A 12,333-nucleotide genomic window follows, 5' to 3' on the forward strand; every position below is an offset into this window, starting at 1 on the left:
CGCCGGTCGACACGATGAAGACCCTCGTAAGTATTCATCCTGACGGTCGGAAGTGCGCGCTCCTGTCTTTCTTTCTTTTGTTACCCGAACAATCAACGTGCCGCAATCGGACCGCTGCTCTTTCAGCGGAACGATGAAGTGACATAAAGTGACAAACTCGCGTTGCGAATATATAGTTCGTTCCTGTCGAAGAGTTAGGCAAGAAGTATGATAACCGAATCATTTTATCGCGCGGGAGTTCCGTGATCTGCCTCGCTGCTTGATCGTCGTACAATAAATATATAGCTTCAAAGTTAAATATTATGGAACGTATTTTTCAAAATTTCTGTCGTTTATGTGTAAAAAACACTTGGTGTTGTATTATATCGAGCTATAAGAGCTACGTAAGTTTATTGCTAAACTCACCTCGAATTGAAATTCTTCATCTCCAGTTCGTTTCGTTTGCTCTGTGCGCCATCGTTGCTGCGGCACCTCTTTCTCGTGAGCGACGAGAAGCTCTCTTGGGCGGTCACGGATATTACGGTGGTGGCCATGGAGCTTACGGTGCTCACGGGGCTTACGGAGCTTACGGGGGTATAGGCTACGGCGGGCATGGAGTCGCTGTTACTGGACCGTTCCTTGGGGCGGCGAGTGTCGCGGGTCCACACGTGGGTGCCACCGCTGTTTCCGGTCCGGCGATAGGCCCGGCTCGTTTGGCCGGATCGATGGCCGGTCCTACTCACGTGTCGGGCGCCGTTGCTGGACCAGCTGTTGTGACCGCGTCGGTCGCTGGTCCGGCGCACGTGGAAGGCTACGGTGGTCCGTACGACGGTGGCTATGGAGATGGCTACGGAGGTAGCTATGGAGGTGCCTATGGCGGTAATTATGGTAAGTAATATAACTGATTATAAAGTTGTCGCGTGAAAGAAAAAGAACTCTTGACGATAAGCAGATTGCAAAAAAGATTCTAGCTTAAAAATGAGTAATGATCTAAAGTATAGAAACAACTTGAAGAAATTGGTCAGATTGCATAATACTGTGCATAAAGCAATTTTTGGAGTAATTTTTTAGAAAGTTTACTATACAGTTAAAAAGAGTTATTTTTAGAGTTTATTTTTGCATTCTTGAAAGTATTAAACTGTACGTATTGAGAGATTCCCCATCTCTAATATTTATTTTCTCCAATATTTATTTTTCGCTAATATTTATTTTTCTCTGGTTATTTGCAGGCGGTTACGGATACGCGGCTGCTCCTGCTTACGGCTATGCGGGATACGCCGGCGGTCACGGAGGACACGGAGTGGTTGTTGCCGGACCGGCTACCCACGGTGCAGTTCTGGCTGGACCTCATTCCGGAAGCGCGGCTGTTTCTGGACCGCACGCCGGTTCGGTGGTGATTGCCGGCCCTTCCGGAAAGATTACGGCCCACGGAAGCGGTTACGGTGCCGCTATCCATGCCGGCCACGGCCACGGCCACTGGTAACGCGCGCACAGCCGTCTGCGAAACGCAAAAAAAAAGAGGGAAAAATCTCTCTGAATCATCTCGTCGGATCGAAAATATAATACCGTTCCCTCCCGTGATTTTCTAAGAGAGATTGAAGAAGTATTACGGAGATCTAAAATTGCTGTAACACGACGACGCTCGTCGCGCTCGGTGCTCTCGGTTCATGGCGCGCGCATATTTTCATTGTTTCTGTACGAATGGAATAAATTCATTCTTCTTTATAAAAGAAAGATATTTGTGCAATATAAAATAACCCAGAGAGCATTATTTAAATATGTATATACATATAATGTATTGCTTGGTGCATCTCATCAATTTTGATCTCTTATTAAATTCACACGTATCTTACCGTATATTATACGCGACATATTGTTTTTGTATTATATATCCTTAAATCTAACAGACTTTATAAACGCTATTATTCACAAACGATTAAACCGGATTGTACAATTATAGGAGACATTCTCCGAAATTCTCCGGTGGACAATCGTGCAGAAGCCTTGGATCAACCATTGGTTTTAAAAGTCAAGTCAATTATCTTATGCGAACTGCCGTGGCAATTTGATTAACTAATCTAACTTTCTCTTCTATTAGCAAAGCTCAAATTATCTATGATGAAAACAATAGGTAATACAGCACAATTATATACAATAAATGAAATAAGTCTTGAATAATCGTTTACCACTTGGACAAACTATTATCGTTTTCTACAAGAAAAAATATGTAAAAGGTAATTTATTGCAAATTAACATCGTGCACAAAATACACATTTATATTTCAATAAAATTAAAATGTAATTTATAAATTGTAAAGATAAGATAAAATCGCGCAGAATATTTAATATTTTGCCACTAATCCGATTTTAGCATGCTTTAATCTAACATTAACAATGGTAAGTAAGTGAATGTAGTTTACATAATTAACTGGAATCTGTAGAAATTCATCATCTTTTCTGATTTTTGCTCATAGTTTATGCTACTATTCCGTCCAACGCGACCCGTTTAGTCTAAAATTCTTTGTTACGCTTCTTTCTCTGTACTTGCGCTTATCTAGCCTGTTTCGTTATAATTTTCCAGTGTAACATATAGAAATAGCGACATGTAACGACCGTTCGTACTTCATTACGTTTATCAGAACGGCTGCACGTTTCACGTCACGTATTGTTCGACCAGGTCGTTATATCAGCGGCACCGATTCGTATCACTCGATAATAGATCACTCGTGGTATCCGGCAAGCACGCTCGCTAAACGCAAGGAGCTTATAATTGAGGAATCTGACACAGATATCCGACGTAAATGCGTGCCTTAATGCAACGCGTAATGATCGTTGCCGATGTAAAGAGTAAGGTCGTCGCGAGCGTGACTCGACGTGGCTCGCCACTCATAAGCTGAACATGAAAAGTCACGGTCAGAAAGAAAACCAGATACAGTGGTCTGTAAAACATTGATGTAAATTCGAAATTCTATTGCTATCCGGGGCAATTTCATCGATAACTCAATATCCACTTAACGGTGTAAAACTGATTTGTAATATTGTACATTGAGATTATACATTATGTACTACGATGTACACTACAACAATCCATTGGAACATATGTATGTTAAAATAATCCCTGTTTTATTAATGATCGGTGATTGCATGATTTTTCGTACCAGAATAAAATGTACAATTTTTATACGGCCCATCTATAATTTTTTTGTGCACTCGAAGATCGCGTAATGAAAATCACGAGCGAAAAATATAGAAAAAGATATTCGACATAAATTTGAGTATCGTCGCATCTCTCTAGCGAGCACAATTTATACAGGATTTTGCACAAATCCGAGTATGAAACGCGATTTATGGTATCTATTACGTGCGCGTAATTTATCGTATAACGATTTACAATCACCGGATCGTCACATGGATATTTAATCTCGGATTTGCGTGTGTCCCGCGTCTTTGTCCTCCCCTTTTTTTTCCACAACAAATTGCTATCGGAAAATGATATAACCCGCGGCTTTGTTCGCGCGGCGAGCACTCTCAGAGCGGAATATCGAGCGACGCTCCGCTCGAGCGTGGCCTTCGCCTTTATGGGAAAATCGTGGCCCGAGCCACGTCTCGGCTGAGATAGCGGCGACGCGACTACGTAATCCCGTGCGTTTCATCATCGCGATGGTAGCTGTGCATGCATTGTGAGAATGCACCGAACCCTCGCAAATTCCGAAAGGTCACCCACTTGTTATCGGCCGCCCACCGTCCGCGAGCAAACGGAATAAGAAATGGGTCGGGCAACAGGCCGCGCTGTGTGTTTTCACGACGGACACGCGAATAACGCGCAAGGACGTTAATTGCTGTTATGCGTCGACAATGGGTGGGCGATAATCGATCGTGAATTGGCGGGCGTCCGTAACACCCACATCGCTCGCAGGCGGTACAAGTTGACGAGTGATTGTAAGCGTGGGAAGATATTGTTCCAATTAGTGATTGAGCTTCTAAGATTCGCTTAATAATATTGTGGCAGCAAGCGTAGTTATCGAAGAATGACAAAAATGATATTCTAAGAACGTGAACAATTATTACGTGCAAATGTGAATTCCTTTAATACTTTTTATATAATGAACTTTTATATTTAGATATTGCAAATAATATTGCATTTAATAAAAATGAAGAAAACGCAAGACATGCATCCAAACGAGATATTTTAAAATTAACTATAACTAATCTCATCTTTTACTATTTCTAAATTATTTTATTGGTTTGAGAAAGTTTACATTTTATTTTATATTTATATGGAATTTTGATCAATTATATGCGTTCATATTTTTAAGTGCATTACAATTTAAACACATTGATTACATTATACTAGTAAACTGTTTAAATCTATTAGTTAACTAAAAGAGAGAGAGAGAGAGAGAGAGAGAGATAACGTAATTATACATAATTTGTAAGTTATTTTGCTTAAATTGGAGGTAAGAAAGCATTTCATAATAAACTTAAACTAAATTAATGAGGTAGATAAGTTTTTACACAGAGTGGCTGAAAAAACCGCCAACTTTTTTTCTTAACATACTCGCGGCTTTGCTTTATAAAAAATTAAATACATAATGCATCTTCTATTCGACGAACGAAAACTTTTCGGTTTCTCTGAATTTTCATGTTAAGGAGTAAAATATTTCTCATGAATATATTGTAAAAAAGAAACTACCAAATTCGATCTCTTAAAAAAATTCTTGAAAAAAGTAATCAAATTTTATTGAATATTATTCATAAATATATTTAAATTTACAACTAATATTAATATTGTATGATATGCAAATAAGTAATTAAACACTGTTAAATATTCGTAATTGTAACGTATCGAATTGGAAGCTATCAAGGAAGGTAAGTAAACTAGTTCTTGCAATTTGCGTGTAGTTGAATGGACCCGTCATATGTAATATGTAATACGTATCGACTATATGTCTAGCAACCCTGATAAAACGTCATTATATTCACGCTTTCTGCGAAACGCATTTATAAGGGTTTGAAAACGACAGTTCCCGCGTGTGAATTCGTCTTTGTTGCCGCCATAAATCACGAGTCTTGTCGCGGGGTCAGAGTTACGACCGAGACCGATCGTCGTCAGCTACCGGATACCGGTGGCATTCCTGCGGAGATCGATCTGGGGAGAACATAAGGCAAGAAAGCCAGATTGTTTTCTCTTGGCAAACTCATTCTCTCTTCGTCCCCTCCCCTCCCCTCTCTCTCTCTCTCTCTCTCTCTCTCTCTCTCTTTCTTTCTTTCTCTTCCTCCTCCTCTGTCTCTCCTCCTTTGCATTATTATACAACGACTACGCGAAAATGGCGTGAGGCGTGGCCGATAATAATGAGGCGAATAGGGTGTGTGTGAAAGATCGTTAATAGGCCGAACCGTAAAGAGCTACTGTAGATCGCGCAAGGTCGATCAATAAATCCTTCGACAGTCGTAATAGTTTCGGAACGTAGATCCGCGAGCGACGCACTTCATTTTGAATGCCTACGAAGAGAGTTAAAAAGAATGTATTAATTTTTGAAAAACGTGAGATAAAAAATCGCAATATTTATACATATATTTAATTGCAAAATTAAAAACTTTTGCATAAAAAATTTTAGAATCCATCTATTGAAAATACTACGCAAAGTATACTTGTAGCAATTAATATTTCAACAAACTTTTTCCTGTCGAACTCATTACGTGATTTTTGTTACGTGATTTTGTTATGAATATTGCACTCAAATAATTTTTCTGGGAGGTTTGTAACGCGAAATAATTATTTTTTAATTATCGAGTAAAGCAATCTCCGCCACAGTGCATAGTTGAAAATTGAAAATATTAAAATATGAACCACTTTTATCACGCCACTTTTCTATTATTAATTTGTAAATATTATTTTTTTTTACATAAATTTCGAATTTATCGTTCAAAGAGCAAAATGTTTTTCAGTGCGCGTATGTTTTTCAATGAAATTTCATGAAAATGTGAAACTTTTAAATCGCGTGGAAATGTATACGCCCGTCAAATGTCTACTGTATGTTACACTATATGCCTCAGCATGTTTATGCTCTTCGTGAAGATACGACTCACCTGAATTGTAAATATTTTAAGCATCAAGTCGGGCGAGTCTCTTTACCGGAAAATTCTGATAGCTGCGCGGGACCGTCGCTGCTTCATGCCTCTCGATCCCATCGATATCGAATTCTTTTCCGCTCTCATTAATGCCACGTAGCCGATTGACCACCGATAGCGGGTCTCCATCGATGACGACGGAGAATGTCAAGATTAGCGACGCAACGTCTTTCCATCAGCCATCACAGAGGAACATTGCCGTGCAAGCTGATGCTAAGTAAGCTTTTATAGCCGGGATACGACGGGCGAACTTGCGATGACGGGACAAGGCGGGACTCAATCGTTCTAGACCCGTGTGACAAGGTTTAAAAAAAAAAAGAGAGAGAAAAGAAAGAAAGTTCGATCTCAATCGGATTGACATACGCGGTTGCGATGCAACCTCGAACCGAGTCGGATACAGCGACCGCGCCCAAACGAGTAGGGGTGAACTACGATCTAAGAAGTTTATTTTATCACCTTCGCGACGTGATGTTTATTGGCGATACGCTGTCGCGATTGTGTTCACCCGGAGATGGAAGGGAGAGATCTCCTTGAATGGTATTGTAAATCAGTGCTATAATGAACTGCATGGTTTAATGTCACGGGGAAAGTGCGGTCGAAGGTTGTGCAGAAAAATCGATAAAAAATAATTAGTGCGTAACGAATCGTGTTAAAGTAATCATGCCGATGTTACTTTTGATCTTTATTTGACACATTTGATTTTATATCATTGCTGATATTAGGAATGATACAATATATATGTCGCTACAAAGTGGAATTAAAATGTAAATAAAATAGGTCTACAGGTATAAAATAATGTATCTATAAATAAAAGAGGAAGAGAAAAGTGACGATTTGACAAGACAGAATAGAGCGATCTGTTGCGTTTGGCAGACGAGTAATTTGATCTCACGAACGATCAATCTGAATCTCGTGCACATTGAAAATTTTCACAATGAACGATAAGCCATCACCTTCTACGCTGCTTGAAGTAGAACTCACTTGACAGTGCTCGGTGATTGATGATGTACAAAGCTAAATAAATATAGCGATAGTGATCACCATGTTGAAAACGTGTAACATTGTAGCCGACTGCACGTTCGTACCATTAGCCGAATAATAATCGATTAATGCACGCAATATGTACGCTTAAGCAACTTTGATAATCCCTTCATGTCACGTTTCGTGCTTTGTAATTGTAAACCATTTACAGAGGATATCAACGTACATACGCATGTGCGGACAAAAATTTACTTGGCCGCTCGCATTTCGGATATGCTTTGATAACTAAGTAGAGAACCGTATATGCCATACCCAATAACATCCCATATATGTAAACACAGTAACGTGTAACTTTGTGGAATTAGTTTACAGATTCTATACGAGAATAATAATGATGCAATGCTCGAGTACAATTACAAAAGTAACGCAATGATGAATTACATTATAACAAATAGAACGGATAAAAATACATTTTTGTACAATTTTTTTGAGGATTACAATGTCACGTTTGATTAACAAAAACTAAAACGATTCCGGAAAAATACGTTGCTGGAGCCTCGCCAAATTCCACTCGTGTAAAAATGGTTTTGTAACCGAGAAACTTTGTAGATCGCTGATCTACGTCATAACATAAGGAACACAATGCATTTCCCGTTTCCTCGAGAAGAAAGAAATCACGATGGAGGGAATTGACGAGATATCCAAGTTAATAAACTTTTGCGTTTATTGTATTTTTCACGTTCAAACACAGCAGATGCAGTTCTTTCAAATTTACCATTCGACAGACGGAATGACGATGGAAAAAGCTGGTGAAAGAGTTTCCGTATTGCTCAATCAGCAGTCATTTTTACGTTCGGGAGCCTGTGTATGACGTCCGATAATGGCACTGCAAACGATCCCTGGGCACCGCGTCTGCGATCTGCCACGAACTTGATGGTATGGTCGCGTGGCTGGGCACGTACACTCATATCCGACAACAATGGAGCCCTCATTCCTGGCGACAATCTGCTAAGCTTGGATGACGCGTGGGCAATGCAACCCGTGCCTCGCCTATACGAATGCACAATACAATGCGCAACGTAATCGTCTAATGGCGACAGACACGTGCCTGCCTACGAGCTGAGAGAAAGCAGGAAGAGGACACGCGATAGGATACGCGAATCGTCTTTAGTTTCAAGGTCGTTGATGACTGGAGGACTCGCGATAAGTAGTCATCTTATCCTTTAACGATCTTCGACGGCTATTACGAAGTACATATTGATGTTGCATAATAAATAATACATTACGATAGTCGTTGATAATTTTTTTCGCGCAGTGCTCTCTTTATCATTTATGATATACGTTTTTACGAAGAAGCAGATGAAATAATAAGATTTAGAAATCAATGCAGCACATTGTTTAGATAAATTCTGTCATTTGCTTTTGAACAAGCTTTAATGTCAATCACATCTATGATTGTTCGCTTAGTGAGCTAGGAGTAAATATTATATCAAGATATCGATCTGATCTATTGTTGTTGCTGCTGCCGATTGCGCGAATAGACCAAGACCAATGTAACGCGCGAGACCATAAACGGATGCGTTAAAATAGAGCAGCGTGACCCTCGAGCCGCATAACTTGACTTGCAGCGAGGTGAGACGTTAGGTGTACTCTAGTGTCACTACACGGTGAACTGACACTTAACGCTGATAAATCGTCGAAACGTCACCTCAGCTCGCGGAGAATGTTTGGTGTGTCCTATGCCCCGCCCTTGGGGTTGGCGGGAGCGTACGGGTTGGGGCCCGACGGGGAGACAATGCCCCTATAAAAGAGTGATGGACACCGGTCGATGACAGCCACATCCACCTCAGCCACCGAGGCAAATTTTGTAGCAGCAACCACCGATTACTCCCCTTTTCGTTATGTGCTCCCTGGTCGCGATTCTCCTCGTAGCGGCTCTGTCGGTGGCAACCGCGGCGCCGTCAGGCTACTTGGGCCACGGTGCCGCGTTAGCCGGACCGATTCTAGGACCCGCGGCTCTTACAGGTCCCATTAATGGACCGTCCGCACTTGCCGGTCCGGTGGTTGGACCCGCGCGCATATCCGGAGCGGTCGATGGTGGTGCTGTCGTCACTGGTGCTGTAGCTGGACCGTCGGTCGTTTCCGGTAGCGTCGCTGGGCATGCGGCAGTGGTCGGCCCGGCTCTTGGCTATGCGGCACCAGCTTTGGGATGGCCTGCTTACGGTAAGTTACAATCAATTGTTATTATCAAGCAAACGCTAGTGAACTGTGAGATAACGTTACAGATATTAGGGAGTTTTTGCAATACCGTCTTTCAGACACGGTAACCGTATCTCAATTGTTGTGTCTATGTATCTCATACATAGTGAATGTATCTGAACAATTCAGATACGGTTACGGTATCTGAAAGACGGTATTGCAAAAACTCCTTATTATTAATCATTCCTCGTTAAAGAGGCTTTATTTCAAAAATTTCAAAAACACTTGAAACATGTGAGCAGTTTAATATATGACGGTATTGACGGTATTGTGCGTGTGTGCTGTATGAACATGATTTTAATAATTAACCGACAAACTGCAATGCATATTTTATCTTACTTACTAGGGCTATTGTTAGCGAACAATCGTTACGTCGTTCTAATGTAACATATTGCCAGCGTTTATTACTCTATAATAATTCAGATTTTAATGTTGATCTTTTTTGATTCTGTAAAAATTACGAAAAATCCACTATTCAATCTAGAAAATTGTTTTGTAATTTCTTAACTCGATAATACTGCTTTATAATGATAAGCAGATTTAATTCGGACTTTCTAACTTCATCTTCAAATTTTTTAAATATGTTTTATGCTAATTATTCAAACAATATCACTGAATTTTAGCTTTAAAATTTTATCTCTATATTATATTTTATAATCACAATTATACAAAGTGGATCAAAATAATTATTTGTTTGTTTTGAATTTGTGAATTTGAATATACATATAAAAAGTTTTTGCTCAAGAAATTAATTTTTTATATATGGAACATTGAAAATGCTCAAGTCGCTTGTTGTACGTACTTCAAATGTATAAGCTGGTTCTCTGTATTTTTTAGGTCCTTATGGAGCAGTTCTTGCTGGTCCTGCTGTAGGTCCAGCGGCTCTCGCCGGACCTATCGCAGCACCAGCTCTGATTGCTGGCCCATCCGGCAGTATTGCTGCTGGACACGGTGGATTAGGCGGTATCGTTCGTGGATATGCGTCTGGACACTGGTAATTTACATCACCCCGGCAATATGAACTAAGGACCTTCGCGACTGATCTCTCAGATACCCGCAATCTCGATCACGATCTGCATCACAATTTTCGTTATTCGGCATATTTCCCATCATCATATTTCTTATATGTGTATATAACATAAAGTTTCATACATATAATGTTAATATTATAATAATAATAAACGCATGGCACTTCTGGAACAAAACTTTTTGCCTGTTACATCTTCCTACATGCACTTCTAATAGTTAGTTTATATAAATTTATATATATATATTCACGATATATTGAACTCTAGTGTCTCTAAAAGAAAACGTTTTTCTAAACATTAAAAAGAAGTAATTATGAAGAAATAACATTTTTTAATTTCATGTAGAGCTCTCCGGGGCATAACGGGATATGGTCGATATCTTTTTACAGAGATGCTGCCATGTAATGAAATGTCATGTAATGATTAAATAAGAGTTAATGTTAATAAAGAACCGTAACCATTTCCGATTCTCTTGAGAGCTCATTGTGTGCGACAGTATTTGTAAACGAGTAAAATGCGAGCGACCAGAATCCATAATTGTTTTGACGTGTATAATATCTTCTTAGCAGCCAATAGGGCTTGGTGCGGCCGGTCAACGGCCTCTATTTCGCGGTCCATTGTGCCGTCATTGGTGCCAATGTTTCTATTGCGCAATGATACCCGTCCACCTTCTCCGGTAATTGTTGGAAATTGGCTCAACGCCATACCAATCAGCCGCATATTCTCCCGCGTAAAAGGAATGGGTGATCGCGCGGATATCGAAGCATTTCCCTTTTCGTCTCGTTTTCTCAATGCACATTCGCGTGACATTCTGCGCATTCCGGATCTTTAATCTCCATTTTTAATCACGGTCAGAATGCAAGACGCTGTGTTATAACGATGCCGGCGCATCACCGTCCGGGCACGCTCGTGTTTTCTATCTAGCGCTTGTGGCCGCAAAAATTATGGCAATATCCACGCGTCCACGCGCGCATTACCATCTCAAAAACACCAGCTCAACCATCGCTTAGAAAAATATATTCTTGTGTAATAAGTAGGTATAAATTTTTATAAAAATGCACCAGATTGAAACCTTTGAAGGCACTGTTGTATGGCAAAATACAAGAGGTGTGAGTAAACATGTGGCGTATGTTAATAATAGCAAGATTAATGATACATGTTGTCGATAAAGTGATACTGACTCCTTTCAAGATTCTTTAGTTTTTTAATTGAGTTTAGAATAGATTACATCGCACTATAGATTTTATAGATAACATATAAGGTTGATACTTTTTAAAAGGCAATGTTTATTTTTTAATTATTTCTATTGTATTAATTTATTACTATTAATAATGGACTCACAGGTGAATGCTGTGTTCGCACTGCTTCTTGATAAAGAGACGGTGCCAATTTTCTCATACCAACAGGACAATATGTTATCGTAGCACTGAGATATTATAGAGCAGATAAGTTCTATATAAAACGCGTTTTGAGGGACATTCGGCAATAATTTAACAATAATTAAGCCAATTTAATGATAAAGGCGAAACAGTATTGAAGACGTAGTCTCTATAACAAAACTGCTGTTAAATACAACTGTCTCTGAAGTACTGCACTCCTGCATCCAACCTGCGATAAGGCACATATGGAAAATATCTCTAACCTGAAATTAACACGAAAATATTCCTAATAATATCCAGAATTATTAATGCAGCATTATGTTCGTTTTATTGGAAGCAAAATAATGACCGAATTCGAATAGTGAGGACAGTCGATCGAATAGTGAAAAGGATACGTAATAAAATTCTTGCAAGCTAGATGTACCTAAAAGACAGAGTGGATATAACAATATTTTTCAGAAATTGTTATATCCGGCACACACACACACAAGACTAGTTTATTTTTTAATTTTTATTTTTTCTGTGATAAATTATACGTTATTTATAATTTTACAATCTATTGTTTATGTATAGTTT

General features: G+C 39.5%; 2 protein-coding genes across 2 annotated transcripts; both read left to right on the forward strand.

Annotated features, from left to right (window-relative positions):
• Nucleotides 1-1,841, forward strand: LOC112463107 (cuticle protein 64-like). Its single transcript, XM_025029299.1, has 3 exons — nucleotides 1-26; nucleotides 432-867; nucleotides 1,209-1,841. Exons 1-3 carry the CDS (start codon nucleotides 15-17, stop codon nucleotides 1,460-1,462), a joined length of 702 nt encoding a protein of 233 aa, XP_024885067.1. The 5' UTR covers nucleotides 1-14; the 3' UTR covers nucleotides 1,463-1,841.
• Nucleotides 1,842-6,861: 5,020 nt separating this feature from the next.
• LOC112463106 (tetra-peptide repeat homeobox protein 1-like) lies at nucleotides 6,862-10,821 on the forward strand. The gene is made up of 2 exons (XM_025029298.1): nucleotides 6,862-9,314; nucleotides 10,188-10,821. The coding sequence occupies exons 1-2, from the start codon at nucleotides 8,993-8,995 to the stop codon at nucleotides 10,346-10,348; spliced, it is 483 nt and encodes a 160-aa protein (XP_024885066.1). The 5' UTR covers nucleotides 6,862-8,992; the 3' UTR covers nucleotides 10,349-10,821.
• Nucleotides 10,822-12,333: the final 1,512 nt, after the last annotated feature.

The sequence above is a fragment of the Temnothorax curvispinosus genome, unplaced genomic scaffold, assembly GCF_003070985.1.
Source record: "Temnothorax curvispinosus isolate PA1 unplaced genomic scaffold, ASM307098v1 QBEX01013028.1, whole genome shotgun sequence".
Taxonomy (NCBI): Eukaryota; Metazoa; Arthropoda; class Insecta; order Hymenoptera; family Formicidae; genus Temnothorax; species Temnothorax curvispinosus.